This window comes from Kryptolebias marmoratus, linkage group LG11, assembly GCF_001649575.2.
Source record: "Kryptolebias marmoratus isolate JLee-2015 linkage group LG11, ASM164957v2, whole genome shotgun sequence".
NCBI classification, from domain to species: Eukaryota; Metazoa; Chordata; class Actinopteri; order Cyprinodontiformes; family Rivulidae; genus Kryptolebias; species Kryptolebias marmoratus.
This window is the reverse complement of record NC_051440.1, coordinates 11,857,051-11,879,081: the sequence shown is the minus strand read 5'-3', so window position 1 is coordinate 11,879,081 and position 22,031 is coordinate 11,857,051. Positions and strand designations below refer to the sequence as shown.

Here is a 22,031-nt window from a genome sequence, read left to right as displayed (position 1 = left end):
ACTTTATCTTATAGCATGCAGTTATGGTCAAAAGTTTCTGCATATTATAGTAATATTAGTGTTTAATTTTTTGGAGCATTATTTTTAGTAGGATAGATTGATCATATAACAAACAACTTCACTGATTTAAAAACAAAAACTGGGAGCGCAACTTTCAGTTTATTGTGGATTTTATCTAACAGGGACAAAATTTCAACTGTCTGGCTTTTGATTTGAGGTAAAGTCAAAGAATTTGGAGGTAGACCCCCTGCTTCTTTGTTCCATTTTACTTTGCGTAACGAACCTGCACCACAGCATGATGCTACCACCGCCGTGCTCTAGGTTTTGAAGCCTCACATTGACTCCAAACATACTTTTTGTCTCATCCGACCATGAAACGTTTCTTCATGGGGGCATCGGTCCTTCGTGCTTGAAGGTGTTGCTTTCTTGGCTACGATAAAGTGATCTTGCCGTGGACAGAAATGCCGGCGTTCCAGCAGCTTCCACGCCATGGCAGGTTTGCGCCTCGGTGGATCCTAAGCATCCCAACCAATTTCCCTTCATCTGGAGGCGACAGATAAGTACTGTTCAATCCAATAAACAAACCGTTCTCTGCTGGCAAAGAGAAACTACCGGCTGGAGTCAATCATGATCACTAATGCGTTAACGTTCCTTATAGTCTTGACAAATTAAAAGACATCCCAGAGCCTTCAGGACACCATTTATTAAAAGATTTGGATGAATGTATGTATCTGAGGCTGTATTTTGTAAAATCAAACAAATAAATTGTCAAAAAAACGTCAAATTAATATATTTCTGGCCAACATGAGTGTATGTGAACTTCGGACTGTAACAGAAGAGAGAAACAAAACTGCCAAAACAAACAAACAAACAAAAACAGAAGCATTGGATAAACTGGATACAACAGGAGGAGGGAGCGAACGAAAGAAGAATTATATCACATGGGTTTCACATTTGTTACCACCATGTAGGACATTAAACTATATGAATGGTTTAGACTCTGGGTGAACAGGCGTGCTGATCCAGGTAACAAACAGGTGTGTGGAGCTGGAAGGAAAGGCAGCTGAGGTGGTGGTTGTCATGTTCCATTCTTTTCGTGTGGACTTCTGTTTTATTTTTCGAGATATCCCCCGTGCTCAGTTTGTCTCCCCGTGTGTCCAGTCACTCTCCATTCAGTTTCTCTGTCAGCCCTGCCCTCATCTCACACCTGTTCCCTGTTACCATCAGACTCACCTGTCTCCCTCTGCACTCCTGGCTCTCAGTTCCTTCCCTGCCTGCTTCCTTGTGATTTTGCCCCTTTTTGAGTTTTCCTTCATTAAAACCTGTTTCTTCTGATTGGGTCAGCCTGCATCCTGGGGTCTAAACTACAACAGAACCTGACAGCACTAACAAGAAAACAAGGCAAACAAAAGAAATATGACTCTTTAAAAAAAAAAAAAAAAAGCATCAGACAAACTTAAAGCCCAAACTAAAACTCCAAGACTTCCTCCTTGTTTATTCTTCAGACAGTAATGTTCTTAAACACATCCTGCAGATGTAGTAACTCTCTGATCAGCTGTAGGTTCTTCAGTGGTCAAACGTCCCGTTTCAACTTTAAAACGAGCTGGCGTCCCGAACCATCCCGTCCTGTGGTCCAGATGGGGCGGGGTGGGCGCATCCCGGCTCCTATGGCAACCTGATAGATTAGCTCCATCAATAATCACGTTATTAGAAAGCGCGGGAGGCTTTTCGGGTCAGTGATGTCAGCGCTCTGTGGACGTCTGTGCCAGCTGTGCTTGTGTGTGTGTGTGTGTGTGTGTGTGTGTGTGTGTGTTCACCTTGCGCTGAGAGAGAGAGAGGGAGAGAGAGCGAGAGAGAGAGAGAGAGAGAGAGAGAGAGATGTTTCGGGGAGGTGCGGATGATGCTTTGTCATTGAGGAGCTCAGCATCAGCAGCATCAGTGTTTCTCCCACTCCGGCACGTCCGACGCTCAGCATGCTGCATCCTGATGCGCTCACTCAGCTCACCTGGATTTACACGCATTTCTTTCTTTTTTTATTTCTCTCTGTCTCTCTCTCTCTCTTTTCTTCGCAGCCCCCCTCTCCCTTAAACATGTCTGTCTGATTGCAGCACACTGTTGACTCATCTCAATGTTTGAGCCGGAGGAGAGCGGCACGTCCCAAGTGTCAGAGAAGATCCGACCCATCCTGCGGATGCGCCGTCGCCGTTTCGCCTCCGGCTGCAGCCCAACTGTGTGAGATTCATGGTTCACCCCGCCGCGCGCTTGCGGGGCTGTCTCTTCTCCTCAACATGGAAAAATTCCAGTCCTCCATGCGCAAACGGCTCTACAGCCTGCCGCAAACCGCTGCGCAAAAGCCCAGTGGGACCGAGAGCGAGGGGGACGGCGGCGACAAGGACACCGGGAGGAAAAGTATTCGCCTAAAACATTTGTCCTCCCTGTCTCCTGCCAGCAGTTGCAGGAGCGTCGAGGAGGCCGGGAGCGAGGACCTGGACAGGGACGTCGCCGTGAGGACCAACTTGAACGGGGACTGCCGCTTCTTCAGGAGCAGCATCTCCTCCATCACCGGACGGCGCCCCCCCGGCTCGGATGCGGCGGAGCAGCGGCGCCTCCTGCCCGAGGCTGACGCCGGGGCCAGTGAGAGTTTGCCCGGGGAGCATCACGGCCCCGGGGCCCTGCAGCAGCAGCAGCAGCAGCAGCGGCGGCTGATGGGGGGGCTGCTCGGCGTGGCCGGCCAGCCGTCCGTGTTCGACCAGCCAACTTTTATCAAGTTGGAGGGCACGGAGCAGATCATCCCCGAGGACGAGCGGCTGTACCAGGCGGGCTTCATGCACCGGCAGTTCGGGGCGATGCTCCAGCCGGGTGTCAACAAGTTCTCCCTGCGGATGCTGGGGAGCGAGAGGGCCGTGGAGCACGAGAGGGAGCGCGTGAAGTCCGCGGGCTTCTGGATCATCCACCCTTACAGCGATTTTAGGTAATCCACCTGCGCAAAAGCTGCTTTCCTGAGCTGTGGGTGTTCTGACACAAGGAGTGACCTTTATGAATCAACGCGCACCGGGGGGCTGTTCAGATAACAAGAACACGTGCAGAATAGATGCAAACTTACCTTGGAGCAGTGGTCACTAAGTTGCGGCCTGCGGGCCAAATCCGACACCCGCTTTGAGTCAGTTCCGGCCCTCAGGGATGGGTCTGGGAGAGGCAGGGCGGTGTGGAGGGACCCATCCACAAACACCTACAAACTGCTAAAAGGTGCAAACAAAGTGAAATTGGGGGTTGTAGCATTTGAGGCATTTGGCATACATTCTAAAACTTTGTTTTCAAGTGATCCAAAAACATCAGCAAGTATAAAATTAGGCCAGTTTAATCAGCTTTGATTCAATTCATGTCAGTCTGACAGCTTTATTCATAATGAACGCTGCCCAATCTGTTGCAGAATCTTCCCCTCCTTACTCCGACAGCTGTTGATGTTCTGCAGATTTATTTATTTAGGGTGTGGGGGATAATTTAGTGAAAATACAATGTTATTCTATATTTTATTAATAATTATTAATACGGTGCTGCTTGTTGTGCTTAAATTTGTGCATTCATAGTGTCAAATGCGAGCTCAGAACTTTGTCAGTAACTTTTTTATAGGTTTGTTTTAAAGGCTCTTATTTTATATTTGTAGTCATTTGATTCGTCATACCATCACATTTTTTTTCTCAATTACAGTAAACGTCTTTCTTAGTAAATGGGCAAAATCACTAAGAAAACTTTCATTTAGAAAATTTTCTTCTTTTGAAGTTACATTAAAAAAGGAAAACAGTAAATGCCACTTGTGCATAACAAGATAAAAAAATGGATATAAATAAATAAAGCTGACAGAACCTGCAGTAAAAAGAAAATATTGCTTTCAAATGTCTATAAAATAAAACAGGTCACCACTCCTTAGTGTCTCTAATAAAATGCCTCATATGTGCTGATTAACAACTGATGCTGTGTATAAACTTTAATGCTGAAATGCATGTTTAAATGGTGGGAAATTCTATAATTTCTCTGACACTAACCTCTTAACATGTCTTGAAAGCTGTAGGGCTTTGCTAACATTCGTATTGTTTCTATTTTTTAAATATTTGTATATTTCTTGCATCAAAGTCCAAAATTCTTGCCCTTGAACAAGTTTTGTGAGTGACCCCTGCCATATAGATTAGACACTTTGGACATGACTTAACCTTTGAATTTATTTTATTTTAGGATTATTTGTGCATGTATTATTGCAGGTAAACATTTGCTGCAACATGTGCAAACTCCTCTAACATTTTAGCTGTTTATTGTGCTTTCAAAGTATATATGCAAGGTGCAAACCCCTCCTTTTTCTCTGGCTTGATATGTGGCATTCCTGGTTTTAATTAGGAGCATAACGCCATCTACACCCATCTTTTCCCCCCTCTTTAGTTCATTAACGACCCATTTAAATGGGTTTATAGTTCCTTAATTTACCCCTCACGCTGCAGCATTTCTTTGCATGTGGACCGGATGTGTGTCACCGCCTTGAAGGGTGGGATTTTCATGACATGTAACCTTGAGGCTCACTGTCATCCTATTGTATGCTGATGTGTGCCGCTGCAGATTTTTTCCACTCATCTGAATTGCACTATTTATTTCTTTTACCCAGGTCAGTGGATTACAGAGAGTGCAGGGGCTTGGAAATGGGGTAATCAAAATAGGGTAACATGACCATTCAAGATATTAGAAGCACACATCAGTGGAGATTATTACAGCACAATTAGTCTAATGGAGCAGAGACAGCGTGGACGGGGAGGGGACACGCAGCGAAACACAGACAGAGAGACGGATAGAGAGAGAGAGAGAGAGAACACAGGAGGGGAGAAAAAAAAAGAGATTGAAATGAAAATGATGTTGTGAGGAATCAGGGCGACCAGCTGTTACCTCTGAATGCTGGACGAATGAGGTGTCATTACTTCATGCAGGGTTTGGGTCACACTTTGAGCAGGGGGCAGAGTTTTAGGCTCTTAGAGTGATCCCCTTACTAAGTTGCAGCACTAAAGATTATTCTGGGATTTTTGTTTTGCTTTTGGTTGGTTGGTTGGTTGGTTTGTGCCTGAGCGAGCGTGGTGGCTTCAGTTCCTGCAAGTAAACGCCACCTCCGGGCATCACCTTCTCGTTTGTTTTGGAGCAACCGCTGCCTGTCCTAAAAGCTTTCCGAGGAGAAGTCAAACCGAACTGGCACGCTGTGTAAATATGGTTAATATGATTGCTGGTGAGCCTAAGCCACAGTACAGGTGTGTGTTAAGCCACTGAGCTGCATGCAGGCTGTTACGCCTCAGCTGCTCTCTGGCAGCAAGAGATAAGTATCTGTTGTACAAATGTGATCCCTTTTTTTTTTCAGCTGTCCTGATTGATCTAAGCTCCTTTCACCATTTTAAGCCTCGTTGTGTTCACTTTGCTTGTAACTCCCGTGACTTTTTGCTGTCTTAACGTGGTCGCAGTCTGACCCAAAATGGTTGATTCTTCTAACCGTCCTGAAAAAAACTTTTTTGATGGTAGAAAGTCTTTGCATTAGTATTTTTGTTTTCAGACATTAATGGGCTGCACGCTGTCGCTGGTCTGCATGGGATGGCAGTAATGCTCTGTCCCCTTCAGACCTGCCCACCTTCCCAATATATTTATTTATTTCATCCAGCTGTTCCAGTGTTCTGTAGCACTGGTGACGTGTGCAGAGCTGTAATGCTAACTACTTAACATCTGGCTGATGGGAGCTGACTTCTGGAGATGACATGGATTCCCAGGAGATAACGGTGGATTTAGCCAGAGAAGGGACGCGCAATTAGGACCAGTGTGTCAGCGCAGCAACAACGGGCAGATGTAGAGAGAAATGCAAATGCTTTGTTTGGCAGAGAACAACAGAAAGCTGATTAGAGCAAATGGTCCCCCTGCATCCCGCTGCGTTTCCACTTTTGAACGATGTTTCGCCGCAAAGGTTCGGTGTCGAGCAACTGTTGCAAGCATGGCAGAGCGTCTGAACTCGTTTCCACCCGGAGTGGGGGCTTAATGGCTGAGGCTCTTTGTTACTGATCAGAAGGTCATTCAAGTTCAACCATCGTTAAGCTGCCACCGTTGGACCTTTAAAGTAAAGGCATTAACCCAATCAGGTTCATATCATGGCCGGCCCTGCGTTGATCCTAACTTTTTTTTTTTCCTGGGATGTGCATAATATCTCTGTGCTTTAAAAATATATAAACAAAGTTTCTCCTGTTGCCTTTTTAGTTCCACAGCTATGCTTACAATTGTTGCGTCACTTATTTTATATGATGACTACAGAGTCACGGGGAAAAGAAAGTTAACCCTGTTTCAGTTTAAGGGTTTTATTTATCAAGGCATAACAACAACAACAAAAAAAGAACTGGTCTTTACCAAGTTCCAAAATTATTCAAATCTAACATTAAATGTACAAACATACGCAACAGTTTCCTCCAATAAACAAAAATAAAAGCCTAGATGGAAAAGCTGTCTGTAAAAAAACAAAAAGCTCTCGATGCTTCCACCGGATTTAAAGGGTTCAGTAGCAGCTTGGTGCTGCTGAACAAATGCATTGATTAACTGATCATCATCGGTGTAAACACCTCAAATCAACAGGACTTTTTACAGTTTGCTGCTCTGGAGCGTCCAGGTGTGTGTTAACACAATGCCAGGGAGGAAAGACATCAGCAATGACCTACAGAAACATATTGAGCTCTTGCTGAACTGCTGTTTGCTGCAATATTATAAAATACGGACAAGCTTTTAGTCCATTTTCTTAGCAGAGAGGAGAGGATGTTTTTTAGGAATCCTTTGTCCTGCCTTTATCCCCATTTTGCTCCAGCCCAGGAAGTGTTAAAACACCAATAACTCAGTGCGGCTGAAAGTTGGTCCGAGTTGCTTCCGTTTGGAACGATGCACAACACCGAACATGCACCACATTCACATTTCAGCCCCTTGATTTGCATTCTTTTCTCCTAGATATTAGGAGCGTTCGCAGCATATTTCACAGCCGGCGATTAGTTCGATGTGATGCATGCGTCCTCGCAGGTTTGTCTCTTCCTGTTGTGGTTCTGACGCTGACCCCGTAGGTGTGCCGGGCTCCCTCCCGCTCAGTCGATTAGAGGTTAATTGGGTCCCTGAAATTGACCGGGCATGCATTCGCACTCGGCCTGAATAAGTGCAAAGTGGGGCTTGTAAACAAACACTTTTCCACATTTAAGTTGCCAATGGGATGGATGGACGCTGCAAAAAGAATATTATCAAGGAAGAACAGACAGATGACACCTTCAGATTGTATTAGTAAGCATGGGAAATGTTGTTTTGTTGATTGTGTGTTAAATTAAATGAATAAACAGCTACAAATAATGACCTATGTTGTGTGAAAATGCAAATGAAGCTAAACACACAAGAATCAATATTATCTTATAATTGATTCTTATCATTGCTTATAACAAGTTTTTACGTTTGTCCCTGTGGTCAGAAGCCTAGCACCGAATTGCATGAATTATTTTTTTTGTCCTCCACAGTTTTAAACTGGATCAATTTGTTTCCATAGCTTCTGCCCATTCTGACATTATTCTGCTGGGTTTTTAGCCGCAGTGTGACAACATTCGTCACAAATGTGTTTATTTGTGTTTGTAGTCACCACAGGTCCAGAACTGTTTTGCAGAGGCAGCTGATTTTTTGTCAGCACACAAACACGTCTCACACAGAGTCCCGTCAGAAAAAAGTTCTGTGAACTGGCCCGGTTCGTAATTCGTTTCTGTCTCTTTCTGTTTCCGCTGTTGTCCATTTTACTTTAGAAACTGTAACTATTAACGAGCACATTTAAAAGAGATGTTAGATTGCTATTTTAGCAGTAATTCTGCTCATTATTATATCGACTCAAACTTACCCAAATTGGACAAAAATGTCCGTCCAAAACTACCAGAGCCTGGTGGACTTGTTGCTTTTTGCACAGTGGCCTGAGATGACTTTTATTGTGAGTTTACTCTGTATAAATGACCTGAGGTGAAACAAAACTAACACGACACGTCCCCGGTAATCCAAAACACAGATAAAATGTGTGAGAGTTGTTGAGAAACCATATATTTAGTATTTACTCCTTTCAGAGGAATCTCGCCTCACCATTTCACACAAACTGAGTTCCACACCAGAGGTTCAAATATCAATCATACATTTATTTAAACATTCAGCTGAATGGAGACAACAACTCACCAACAAGAAGAAACAGCAGCACGTTCCCAGTTGAGTCTAACGTGGTTGCCCTTTCACCTTCTTTTTATGCCATAACTCCAGGGTTTTCTGCACACAATCAGCTGCAGCAGCTTATCATGTCGTTATGTCCTGGAGCCTTCGGCCTCCCTGGCCCCACAGACACAGCTTTTCTTTTGTGATTATTTTATCATAAGCTAAGCGTAACCTCATTTTAGCAATCAAAGTATCAAAGTTTGATTAAATTTCACAGAGACAAATAGTTCATGTTTGTGAGATCATCATGAGCAAATCCTCTTTTGTAAAGAAACATCTTCAGTTGAATTAATCCTCGTTAAAAAATTAGGCTTCCCATTTTATGTTCTCCTCCACTTTGTTCCCCTTGATACACTAAAATTGCTGGAGAAAAATAATCCTGACTTTAGTTATAATGGTACAGGATTTTACTTGTGTTTATTGCTACAGAAGCCATCTTGTTTTTCTTTGAGCTGTAGGTGGAAAGGTTGTGGTCAAATGTTGCTGATGTGTCATTTAAAAAACTTAATATTTATGTCAGTTTTAGAAAATAGAGTTATATCTCTTGCGACATCTTGGCATTTTTTTTACACAGTGTATATAAACGTTTTAATATTACCAAACAGTGGTTAGAGGGGTCGTCCTCCAACAAGACAGCTGGAGGTTCGACTCCACCAGCATGCAGTCACATGTCGAAGTGTCCTTGGGCAAGATGCTGAACCCCTCACTGCCTCCGATGAGTGCCCCATCGTTGTATGAATGTGATGTAAAGCATTGATTAGACTCTTTGGAGTGATTTATTCAGGTTAGCTTTGTAGAGATTCAGTAGAGTGCTGTGTGGATGTGTGTGGATGGGTAAACGAGGCCACAGATTGTGATGTAAAGCGCTTTGAGTGGCCTGGTTGGCTAGAAAGGCGCTATATAAGTACAGTCCATTTAGCATTTAGTTGATAATGCAAAGGCCTGTGTGCGTGGGTTTGTGTTCAGTTGTCTGTCATGTAACACATACTCTGCGGATTGTATATGATCTTGTGATATTTCACGGTTTTATTTTCAAGATTTGACCAAAAAGGCCAAAAACTCCATGATTTTTCAAGATAAAACCATCTTAGCATAAAACTCTGACATAAAAGCTGGCAGGCGATATACATGCCTTCAATGAATGCTAAGCTTTTAATTGTAAATCTGATTTTAAGTGATTTTACTGTTGTGTTTTTGCACTACTGCATCTTGTTGCTGACATCTTTTAGTTGTGTGACTGTGTGTCCTGTCTTAAATCATATAAACAAACACAAACAAAGGTCCATCTTATTTCATGTGTGCTTCAGGTTCTACTGGGACCTGACTATGCTGCTGCTGATGGTGGGAAACCTCATCATCATCCCCGTGGGCATCACCTTCTTCAAGGACGAGCACACACCGCCCTGGATCGTCTTCAACGTCGTGTCGGACACCTTCTTCCTCCTGGACCTGGTCCTCAACTTCCGCACGGGTATCGTCAAGGAGGACAACACGGAGATCATCCTGGACCCGCAGAAGATCAAGATCAAGTACCTGAAGGGCTGGTTCGTGGTGGACTTTGTCTCCTCCATACCCGTGGACTACATCTTCCTCATCGTGGAGACTCGCATCGACTCTGAGTTTTACAAGACGGCCCGAGCGCTGAGGATCGTCCGCTTCACCAAGATCCTCAGCCTGCTGCGGCTGCTGCGCCTCTCCAGACTCATCCGCTACATCCACCAGTGGGAAGAGGTAGATGACGAACCATAGTGGGCTGGTTAAAAACAAATAAATCTTGACAACCTTTTTAGGCAACAATAAAAGACTCAAAATTGCTGCATCTGTCTTAAAAAATTGGAATGTTTTCAGTCTCTATAGTTGTGGCTTTGACACTTTTTCAGTCTTCTTACCAGATTATTGATGAATTTTTCTACTTTCTAGTCTTCTTCCCTTTAAAAAACATGCATAGTGAGAGTTTCCTTGTAATTGCAATTTTTTCTTTCAACTTCCCTTTGTATTCAGGCTTTTTGCCTTATCTAACTAAAAAAAAACAGTATTTGTTGCTGCTGCATGATAAATTGTCTATTTTTTGACACAAACATGTACACCCAGTCAGCTTAGTAAGTAGATTTTTAATGCATTATCTTACTCTTCTAATTCCAGCAGTGACTCCTTGACATCTGCCCATTTTCAGTGCAGATGGTTACCCAGCACTGAAACCAGCCTCGCTGCTGTTAGAAAAGATTAATTGTGGTCTGGCAGAGGTTGACTGTATTTGTCCGTGCTCCCTGCTGTTAATGTAAATTTTAAATCCCCAGGTTGCTTATGAGGAAGTTGAAATGTAGATGTATTTTTTCCCCCCTCCCTCAAAATGTGTTTCCCCTGCCACAAACCTCCGCCGTAGGTTTTCCACATGACGTATGATCTCGCCAGCGCCATGGTGCGGATCATGAACCTGATCGGCATGATGCTGCTGCTGTGCCACTGGGATGGCTGTCTGCAGTTCCTGGTGCCGATGCTGCAGGACTTCCCTCCCGACTGCTGGGTCACTAGAAACAAGATGGTGGTAAGTGGATCGGGCCAAATGTGTTCCTGCCAAACTTACAATCATGTGTTATCAGTTTGACTGTGCATAGTGTTTATTAACACCAACAAAGTCTTCAGATTACACTTCAAAACTCCCCTGTTTAGAAATTTGAAGTGGTTTGTGTCACTCCCACTCGTGCTTTCTCGTAAAAATGAAGCAGATCTTGATGTATCTTTAAGAATTTCTTTCAGTAGGAGATAAAAGACATTTCAGGACATAACACAGAGCAGTGTTAGTCAAACTTTTCAGCCTCAGACCCACAAAATAAAAATGCTGCAGAGACTCCTGACTCCAACTACAGCTGGTTAAATGTACAATACATGTCCTGAAATGTCTTTTATCTCCTCTTCTGAGAAGCCATTTAACAAAGAGCCTCATCAGCCATCATATTATCGTTCAACTATTTATGGCTGTTGTTTTTATCTCTCTGAAACAATTAAGGCTAAATGTGCTGTTCGTGATTATTTTATGTGATTTTTGTAAATCTTCTCAAGACCCCCCACTTGATGTTTCACGACCCACAGAGGGGTCCAGACCCCAACTTTGAGAACCACCGACATAAAGAATGTGTCTCTTCATAGGAGACCTTAAAGTGTTAGTTCCGACGTTTTGAAGTGGGGAAATTTTATGAACAATACATATCTTACCTGTTGTAGAAAACTGAGTTTTTGAAACGGAGTTTGATTCTGACTGGACTGATGAGCTAACGGCTAGTCAGAGTGGGGCTCAAACGAAAGGGAATTTCTGAAAACTTGAAACAACCCCAATCAATAAATAAGTACATTTTAAAAAATCTGTTGTTCAATGAATATAAAAGTTAATAAAACAGCATTTCTATGAATTTTTAAAATGGCAGCAATGCTGCTTTTGGTCTTGGCTCTGCTCAAACTAGCCTTTAGCTCATCAGTCTGGTCAGAGTTAAAGTCTGTTTCTCCAAACTGACATTAATTATTCATAACATGTCTCAATGAATGCTTAAATATATGGTAAATGGTAAATGGCTTGCACTTGTATAGTGCTTTATCTAGTCCAAGGACCCCAAAGCAGTTTACAAACATATATTATTGCACTGGAAAATGTTCTTGCAGACATCTTTATTTATGGGTGTTACTGTTCATTATTGGTTGGACAAAAGCTGAGGTAGACTGAGAAAACACTGAACCAACGTGACAGTGCTAGAATATATAAATAAACTCAGTTGGTGAAGGTCTGTGACCGTCTGAGCCTCTGAAGAGCATAAAGAGCTAAAACGCTCCCACAGATGTGACGCAAACTTTCTCTTCCCTCCTCCACATCCCTTCCAGAACGACACCTGGGGTCAGCAGTACTCCTATGCCTTGTTCAAAGCCATGAGTCACATGTTGTGCATCGGCTACGGCCTCTACCCCCCCATCGGCATGGCTGACGTCTGGCTCACGATCCTCAGCATGATCGTGGGCGCTACCTGCTTCGCCATGTTTGTGGGGCACGCCACTGCACTCATCCAGTCTCTGGACTCCTCCAGGAGGCAGTACCAAGAAAAGGTGGGAGTTTGTTTCTTCACTGGCTCATGCTTTGTTTGTTTTGTTGGACTCAAGTTATTTTAAATCGACAGAGGAGCAGAAATAAGCATCATAGGTTTTGCTTTGAAAGTTGGTGACAATGTTCTTGTGTCAGATTTCAGCAGATTAAACGATTTAACATCTTCAGATACAATGTTTTAGACTGGTGTTGTGTACAAGTTCATGAAATTAGGTGTTTTGTTTCTTATTAAACTTGAAGAAGCTGCAATGGCACAATGCTGCTATCATACAGGGCCGACACCATGGAGGGACCAGAGGAGGACGCTGCCCCGTCCTATAAATTTGCTGGCCCCCCTGTTGGCCCCCGTGGCCACACCATCTTATATGCATAATGTCTTTACAAGTTATCTCTTGAACTAGAGGAAAAAGTTTAATTAAACTCTCATAATCAGTGATTACACATCTATAACTGATTAACTCTTGAACTCAGCCTGATTCCAGATGGCTGCCACAGGTAATCGACTACAAAAACGGCTACAACTCAGTCAGTTTTACAGATCCTGAGCTCAAATTTGGTGTGGGAGTAGCTGAGGGTCACCCCCAACACATACTTTGAGCTCACAGCTTTTCTTTGTTAAAAACTTGTGGATGTAAGGTGTCAGGCAATATGTATTCTTTCAAAAAATGCTCCTTCCAAATACAAATATGAATTTAGGATAGGAAAGGACAAGCCTTGATGAGTTGAATAGTGACTGTGCTGTTCCTAATTAGTAATATCAACTGTAAAGTAAATAAAAAAACAAGTTGGAGTAGGTTTTATCCCTAACTCCCACACTACAGTATTTTGAAATAGCCTATATACAACCACAGCATAACAGAACTCCTATTTTTTTGTTATAACTTTTGGTTTATGTTTGCCACCCCAAGATTAACAGTTGTCCCCATCTGCCCCCCTCCCCTGGAAAGATTTCTGTTTGTGCCCCCTGCTCATGCTGACACTTCTTCCATGACTAGTTAAAATCTAAGAGAGCATTTCACGCAGAAAAGCTCAGATGAGAACAATAACTTCCTTCTTCACACCTGCTTCAAATCAACTTAAAGATTTCTAATGTACTGCAGGGCACTCTGGTGTGAAAAGGCTCAGTCACCAAATGAGACAGACCATAAAGGAACAGAAAAAAAAAAAAAGAAAATCACTGGTCGAAGTCGAAGCCGCTGATGTGACAGATAAAAAGGGACAGTTATGGCACAGATTTAATAAAAGCAAAGCAGATGCTTATAGCAGGAGATGCCATCCATGCGCTGGGCTGCTGTGATCTTTCGCTGATGCTCTGCTGGTGGAGTACACCGCTGAAGGACACAGTGCTTAATGTCATTAGCTGTAGCCTGCAGAGCGCAACTGTAATTGTCAGATGGGGCCGAGCCGCAGCGCTGCGCTGCGAGCAGGTTTCACAGATGGCCTGACAGTTGACTGTTAACATAATGAGACACATTACAGTCCACCTCTGAGCCAGCACATCAATCAGGTTAATATATCCATCCTGACATGACTTTGCATTTTGTCTTTGCGACAGAAGCAGTTGCATTAATCTCGCGGCTCTTCCGCCTGCATGTTAATTCGAACAGTTCGATCCCTTTTGAGCAGCCGAGCTTTTGTCGTCTCCCCGCTGCAGTACAAACAAGTGGAGCAGTACATGTCCTTCCACAAGCTCCCCGCTGACATGCGGCAGAGGATCCACGACTACTACGAGCACCGGTATCAGGGGAAGATGTTTGACGAGGAGAGCATCCTGGAGGAGCTGAACGAGCCGCTGAGAGAGGTCAGGCTTCGTCCCTGCTCAGGCTGTAAAGTCTTAATTAAACTGAAGAAGTGACTGTGCATATTTAAGATTCAGTAAGATAGATCTTGTTTATGTAAGCTTTCACTGGTAAATATGTTCATACATAACAGGGGCACCCTTGTTTCCTAATGATGCACAGATAAAAATTGATATAATCCAATATGGCCGCCTTATTTTCCATGATAATGTTAATTGTCATGTAATCTGATTAGTAATGGCTGTATGAGGGCAGAGAACCTTATTAACTGAGCTCTAAGCTGCTTTTATAATGATTGAAATGTACACATGTAGCAGCACTGGCGTGGGGAAAGCCTCGCCTTGGAAAAAATAAAATAAAATAAATAAATAAAATAAAATAACCAAGCTTCTCCGTTTCTCCTGCAGGAAATCATCAACTTTAACTGCCGCAAACTGGTGGCCTCCATGCCCCTGTTCGCCAACGCCGACCCCAACTTCGTCACCTCCATGCTGACCAAGCTGCGCTTCGAGGTCTTCCAGCCGGGCGACTACATCATCCGGGAAGGCACCATCGGCAAGAAGATGTACTTCATCCAGCACGGCGTGGTCAGCGTCCTGACCAAGAGCAACAAAGACACCAAGCTGACGGACGGCTCTTATTTCGGAGGTGAGGCCCAGCTGCAGCACCATTCAGCGTTCGGCTGTCGTAATGTGTGCCGACGAGTGGTGATTGTAAAGATTTGTTTTGATTTAGTTTGCGCAGGCACTCAACAGATTAACTTCCCCGACCGTTGCAGCTGGTTCAAACCGTCATCTCCTTAAAAGGGACTAAGAGGAGCAAAGCTCTGCGATCTTTGAGTCCATCTGTGGAGTTCTGCCCTTTGTTTAAAGCTGAAATCCAGAACTTTCCGTTTGTTTTCGCCTCGGGTTGCGTCATCGCAGCCTGCTGTCTGTGCAGCAAAGTGACATGTCATTAAATGTTACTGTAACCGGGACTTTTGTTTATATAACAAAGTAATGAAATCATTCTGAGTTATTAAACGGCAGCACACATTTCAGGTGCCATGAAACATGTAGTTTTAGGCATATCGACTCATGCATGTAGGATGCAGATAAAAGTCAGAAATCTTAAGTTATCAATGATTGCTATGAATTGACAAAAATCAGCAGAAAAAAAGAGAGCGAGGCAGATTTTAATACAGTCTCAACATGCCTTGTTCTTTAAAGAAATAGCTCACATGTCATTGTTTCTTTTTAAATGGTGCATTATTTTATTTCTCTGACGTGGCTTGACACGAGGTCAGGACAAAAAGTAAGCTGCAGAAATTGCATTAAGTGCTCCATCTGTGGGGTTCAGGGGCATCAGTTTTTCCACATTTCATCGTCTCACACTAATAATATTATTTCTCACTTTTCTTTCAGTAAATGGATCTAAAAAGATATGAACTCTTGCATAAGAAGCAGGAAATCATTATATAACGCCTCATATTAACCATCCCTGTCTTTTTTTTTTTTTTTCTTTCTTTTTAATCCCTGCTGTTAATACCTGTCTTAGACCCGGCAGGAAATCTGATAAAGATGTGGAACAAACATTTGAACTTTCAGGGGTTTTTTTTTTTCTCTGCTTGCAGAAATCTGCCTGCTGACTCGAGGCAGGAGGACAGCCAGCGTGCGAGCGGACAACTACTGCCGTCTTTACTCTCTGTCTGTGGACAACTTCAACGAGGTGCTGGAGGAATACCCCATGATGAGGAGGGCGTTCGAGGCTGTGGCTCTCGACCGCCTGGACCGCATCGGTGAGTCCTTCACAACAAAAAAGAGGGGCAGAGACTCCAGGTCTGAAAAGTGAAGCCAATTAAAGAATCAAAATAAACCCCACAGCAAAAAAACAAACAAACTGAGCAGCTCCGAGGTTTAAAGACAACTTTATCCAAACACCTCTGAAATGCATCCAGTTTCCCATGAGCCACTGAAACAGAAAGTTTAGCAACATAAGAAGGAAAAATTCACAAGAAGACCAAATCAGAGTATGATTTACATGTTTCTAGTAAAGGTTTACAGTTTCCCTTTCATCTAATATAATGAAAAAAAATCAGTTTTATATTAAATAGTGATTAGTGATCGTTCTCAGCAGCAGGTCTGCTGAATTTGCTGAACCAGAACTGAAGCACAAAACATCTTTCATGTTTATTTTGGTCACAGTGGAACTCAGCAGTCATTACATCACAGACGTGTGGTGCTTGGAGCACCACACCGTTAAGAAACGGTCTTAGGTGTGTTTTTAGAACAAACACAGAGCTTAAACCTGCAGTTTGTTTCCAATGTTATACAGGAGACACTGCAAAATAAAGTCAAACTGTTTAAATATCTGAAACAAATATGGTCAAACTCACCAGTTTCAGTTCTCCTGTTGTGAAGTATTATATTTGTTTTTATATCATAGTCCCTCTTCCATTTCCAGAAGGTTTGAAGTTTGCTAAAGTGCGACAAAAACTGAAATATTTATATCAAATACAGATGTTAAACCTGCAGATTTTCCCCTAAAAACCAGACAAATTCAATTACATTACAAATTCATTACAAATAAAATTTCTAGTTGTTTAAATGCAAAAATATATAAGAACACTCACTTTCCTACAAGGCGTGTTAGTTTTGAATTGTTTGCTTATAGGCTATAAAAATAATTTTGTTCAGTTCAGCAAAAACTGAAATCTATAGTTAGTTAATTCATGTTAACCTTTTATTTAACAGGCATACAGTACTGGTTAGTCTCCCAAAATATAGTTTTTTATGTTTCAAAATAACCAAACCTTTTAGTACTGTTTAGGTAGTTTTGAGCAAAAATCTCTTAAGCCTTTTCTTCAGACTTTGACTGTTTTTTAATTAAATTAAGCTAATTTATTAATAGTATTATTATTCATTTTATGTTTAATAAACTTTGTTTTCAGTGACCTGTTGTAGAGATATATTACACTGTTGTGCACTTTAGATGGAAAAAGTCTGGAGAAATATCTTCAAGTTGTTGATCCTCGTTCTGTTTTTGCCTGACAAACCAAAGTCAGGGTTTGGTATAAAAGTTTATTCTGCAAACTGGTTTTTATTTTCCTTCCTCCCAACAATGCTGCTCACATTAAGATCTGGATGTTTTTAATTTGTTCTAGACATGGCGAAATTATTAAATATGATAAAACTTTTATTGCATTTGAGACTCTTCTGCATGTTTCTAGAAACTGGTTTGCAGATGATACAGCGAGTTACGCTGCAGGATGGGGACACCTCGTCATTGACAAACCTCTGTTTCATGGGGACGTAAAGTTTCCTTAGTTTCCCTCTTGTTCGCGTCTGGATTCGGGAGAACAGGCTGAACTCCACTTCAAAGCCTGAACAAATCAAATCATGTTGCGCTGGCAGCGTCCATGTTTTGTGTAAAGCCTGGCAGCACCGGTCAAAGGATGACATCTATTTCCTGAAAGTCATTTTCTAATTTACAGCCTTTCATTTTTAAGACATTTATATATATTTATGTCAGGTACATTTCTTTTAAATGACATTCATATTAGTCTAGGTTTTAATATTATTAGTTAAAATGCCATATAAAACATGCAAAAACTACAGTGAGGGACGTGTCAGTGATCTATTAGTTAAATATTTGGGTCAAAATCTAAGTTGAGCATCAAACAAAATCATTTCATAGAGTTTTTATGAGCACTGAAGGATGACGGAACGTGTAGGAGCTGTTTGAGTAAAATAAGAACCACAGATGTGTTTGCACAATTATTAGTCTAATGTTGGGTGCAGATAAATGAATGATGGTGTTAGGTTGTTATATTTGATCCTCCCTGATGAGTGGCTGATATAGATTTTTTTTTTTTGCCTGCAGGGAAGAGGAACTCTATTCTTCAGCATAAAGTCCAGCATCATCAAAGTTCAGGCACCCTTAACCTTCACGAGACAGAGATCATCCAAAGAATAGTCCAGCACGACCGGGACATGGCCCAGTGCACGCAGCTGATCCAAACCAGCACCCCGCCCATGTTAAACCCTCCCGTTGCCCCTCCGTCACCCACCCCTCTCATCTGGACGCCGCTGGTCCAGGCCCCGCTCCAGGCCGCCGCTGCCACCACGCCCCTGGCCCTGGCCTTAGCCCACCACTCCACACTGCCTCAGATCCTCCTCCACAATCCTCTGGCACTGAAGGAGCACAGCAGCCACCCAAAGAGGGTGCAGATCGGCGCCTCCAGCAGCTGTGGGTCGGGCTCTCCGACCAGCCCCGCCAAGAACAGGTCCGTGGCCGAGACTCCCTCGCTGGGGTTCTCCATGACGCCGCATCTCTCCGCGGGACTTTTGTCCCCCTGTTTACCGTCGCAGCCCGTCTTCACCAGCAGCCTGCAGCCCATCGCCCCCCTGCCTATTCTCCCCCCCCACTGTGGCTTGGCCCCAGTTTTCCCCATCAGCCAGACCACCGTCTCCTACACCTGCTCCGCCCAGCTCCACTCGCAGCCCTTCCACGGTGCTATGACCACTCCACCTTTAGGTTTACTTCAGCAGGGGGCACCAGGGAGGCTGGCGGGACGATTTCCAGCCCCCACCATCGGCCCTCTGATCTGCAGCTCAGTGAACCCCATACTAAGCCAGCTGCAGCAGGCCTGTCCCTCCCCCTGCGTGCTGCAAACAAGGCCCACGGCGAACAGTGACGCGAACCTGCCACATTTTCCCATCATCACCAGCAGCCAGCCCTCTACTGCACTGAACCCCCCAGCGCCCGCCGGGGGAGCTGCAGCCTTCCTGGCCCAGCACACCCTGGCAGGACTACAGTCTGTGTTCCTCCCCCAGGTTCTGCCCGAGCACTCGGCCCTCGCCTCCCTGGCCCAGTACGGCTCCACCGAGGACTCGCCCAGCTACACGCCTCCCGTCCACAGCCCGAGTACCCAGAGCCCCGTGAGGGGGCAGACGGTTTACCACGGAGAGCTCCCCCCCACCTCGAGTTCCCCCAGCTCGCGAACCCATCATACCTCATGCTCTGCGGATCTTTTTACCCAGGAAATAAAGACTATCTCAGGCTCTCACAGCTATCTACACCAGGAAAGGCCTTTGGTCATGAGTGGCTCCCCAGAGGGGGCAGCGGGGGTCTTCTCCTCCCCCACGGCTGTCAGTAAACCCTACACCTCGATCCCCGGCCAGGCTGCTCCTTTGAGTCGGACACAGCCAGGACCCGAACCCCCGAACCCGTCGGCCGGTGTTCGCTCCCCTCTTCTTAGATCTCCCGCGAAAATGTTAGAGCACGAACACAATCAGTCCAAGCTTCCCTCCAACCTGTGAGCGTCAGACTCCCGCCGTGCGTCGCCTCTTTGTTGGGAATATTTCACCTTTCGGCGGCAGAGGGCGCGACTTGAATCAAACTGGAGATCGGCGGCTTCGTTTTTAATCAGGGTGAATGAATGATGGACGAAAACAGATATTTTTTCTACAGAACTTTAAATCTTTGGATATGAAAATACACTCCAAAAGTATTGAAGGGTATATATTTAAAACCTCATGGAGATATAACTTGTTATATATATTATATTCTAACCCTACTCTGTGGTTTTGTTGTATTTGTTTGAAACCATAATGTTCTTTTTTTTTTAGCTACACCCGTTTAGTTGAAAATTTTGTCTGCAACTTTATTCAGTTACGATTGAAACCAAAAATTATCGTCCACTGTTTTAATCCTTTTTTTTAAGAGTGTTGGAGGTGTTGTATGAATGCAGGGTCGCCCCCCCGCCCCCCCTCAGAGACGTGCGGTCAGACAGACTGAACTCAGTTCAGAGGTCACCCGGCATGGCGTGTCTTCCAAGATAGCAATATTGCACACCCAAATGGGTCACACAAATCAGAATGCATTAAGAAAAAAAAAAAGTATTGAATGTAATGTTTGTCTGAGTGGGAGATGAATCTGAATGTGTTAAACATGAATTTGATGATGGCTGCCTGCAGGAGCCACGTGACAGATGCCAGCTTGTTTTAATCTGGCTTTAACTTTGCTACAGATCACCCACCTGAGCTGAAGTTTGTGTGCCATGAGCATCGTATGCAATAATCTGCGTATTCTTATTTTCTTTTACTTTATACTCCTGGGATATAAAGGTACTGTGAATCGAAGCACTTGTGTCAAAGATTATGATTTGAGTGAGAACTCGTTACAAAAAGGGAAATGATTTAAAACAAACAAACAAACAACAACAAAAAAAGCAATTGTGAATAATCAACAACATCCTGAAACCAGCAATGCACTGAGATCGATGTGAATGTTTCTTGCACCAGTCAAAGGGCTAAAAAGCAGTTACTTGGACACGCGATTGACAAGGAACCCTGACGGGTCATATTGCTGCATATTTATAATGTTTGATTGTAAAAAAAAAAAAAAAAAAGTCTGACATCTGCTGTTGAACTGTTGCTGCTTTGTGATGCTATGCTGAATCAAAAAGACTTGCTTTATGACAAAAAAAACAAACAAAAAAAAATCACCCTTCTAGTTGATGTTTAGATTATTTGTTTTCTTTCTAGACCTTCTTGGGCTGGTGACTGTCAGCAGCAAGCTGGTCGCTAAGATTAAGCCATGAGAGGATCCCGTCCAGTGGCTTCAGCCGTCTGCCGCCGCTCGCCGCCGCTGGGCTCGATCGCTCCGTCATTACTGTTCCCCCCCGACCATCAGCCGGCAGCATCAGCTGGGCTTCACTTTAGGTTTGAGCACATCTGCAAGGTGTAAAGTTATTCATCTATTTTATTAGTTTATTTCTCATTTTGTTGCCTTTTTTTTAAAAGCAAAAACCCAGCAAATCTGATGATTTCATCTCCTGTATCTTAGGCACATTTTATTTTAGCTACTGAATTCAATGCAATAAAAAAAAATGACATATGGTCAATGACCCTCATCTGAGCTGTTGATTTCTTTTTGAAGAGCGGCGTGCGGCCGGAGGAAAAGCCGATGAAAATGATGGGGAAGTCTCCGACTTTAAGCCGGATTATAAATCGAGAACAGCGTGCTGTTGTTTGGTGCCAAATTTCAAAATAGCCAGGATTATAATCTGCCCGGTATTCAATACAAAGAAAATTATTTGCCGCGTTCACGGAGCGATAAGTGGTGGATTAGTAAGTAAATAGTCATTTAATTTGGTGCCGCTTCAAAGGTTGATTGAGATAAGCTTCTTTTTATTTTGTTCTTTGAGATGAAGCGGTCAGGCTGATAGAAAGCAGATAAAACTCAGGCTGTCCGGGACAATTTATCCTCGTCTTCTAATAACGCCACATAAGCCACGTATTTCTTTTAGAGAATTATAATATTTGAATGAATGCTGACTCAGCACCATTTTATCTGTTTAGTTTATTCTGGACATTTTTCACAAACTACTTCTGCGAGCTTTGTGCTACTTTTTAACCATCCGTAAATTAAAACATTCAGATCCGTGGGGAACTCCTAGTATTTGTACCTTTTATTCTTTTCGAAATATTTAACTTTAAATACAAGTTTTCCACATAAAAATACATCAAGTACCTTCAGAATCATTGTTGTTTTGAAATCTGCTTCAGCATACTTGCTCTAATGTTGTTTTTTTATGCTCCATTAAACTTTTAGCTACTGTTTTGCTAGTTTTAGCCTTTAATTACAGTTTTGCTAATTGTGCTTTTAGCTATGGTTTTGTTAATTTTAGCATTTAGCTGTTTTTTTTTTTTTTTTACTCATTCAACTTTTAGCTGCTGTTTTGCTCATTTTAACTTTTATAATTCAGCGTTCACGTCGCAAATTTTTCTAGTTTAAATGATTTTCCACCTAATTTTTTTTAATTAACTTCTTGCGCCTTCTGCTTCAGGTTTTAAATGTTCTTTTTCAGAATACCACAAAAGAAATGATTGAAA

The 22,031-nt window shown here is 43.1% G+C and overlaps 1 protein-coding gene across 1 annotated transcript; it reads left to right on the top strand.

Moving 5' to 3' along the window:
- The first annotated feature begins 1,445 nt into the window (after positions 1 to 1,445).
- Positions 1,446 to 20,545, top strand: hcn4l (hyperpolarization activated cyclic nucleotide-gated potassium channel 4l). The gene is made up of 8 exons (XM_017405592.3): positions 1,446 to 2,971; positions 9,576 to 9,999; positions 10,652 to 10,813; positions 12,139 to 12,357; positions 14,010 to 14,156; positions 14,562 to 14,802; positions 15,767 to 15,931; positions 18,016 to 20,545. Exons 1-8 carry the CDS (start codon positions 2,289 to 2,291, stop codon positions 19,452 to 19,454), a joined length of 3,480 nt encoding a protein of 1,159 aa, XP_017261081.1. The 5' UTR covers positions 1,446 to 2,288; the 3' UTR covers positions 19,455 to 20,545.
- Positions 20,546 to 22,031: the final 1,486 nt, after the last annotated feature.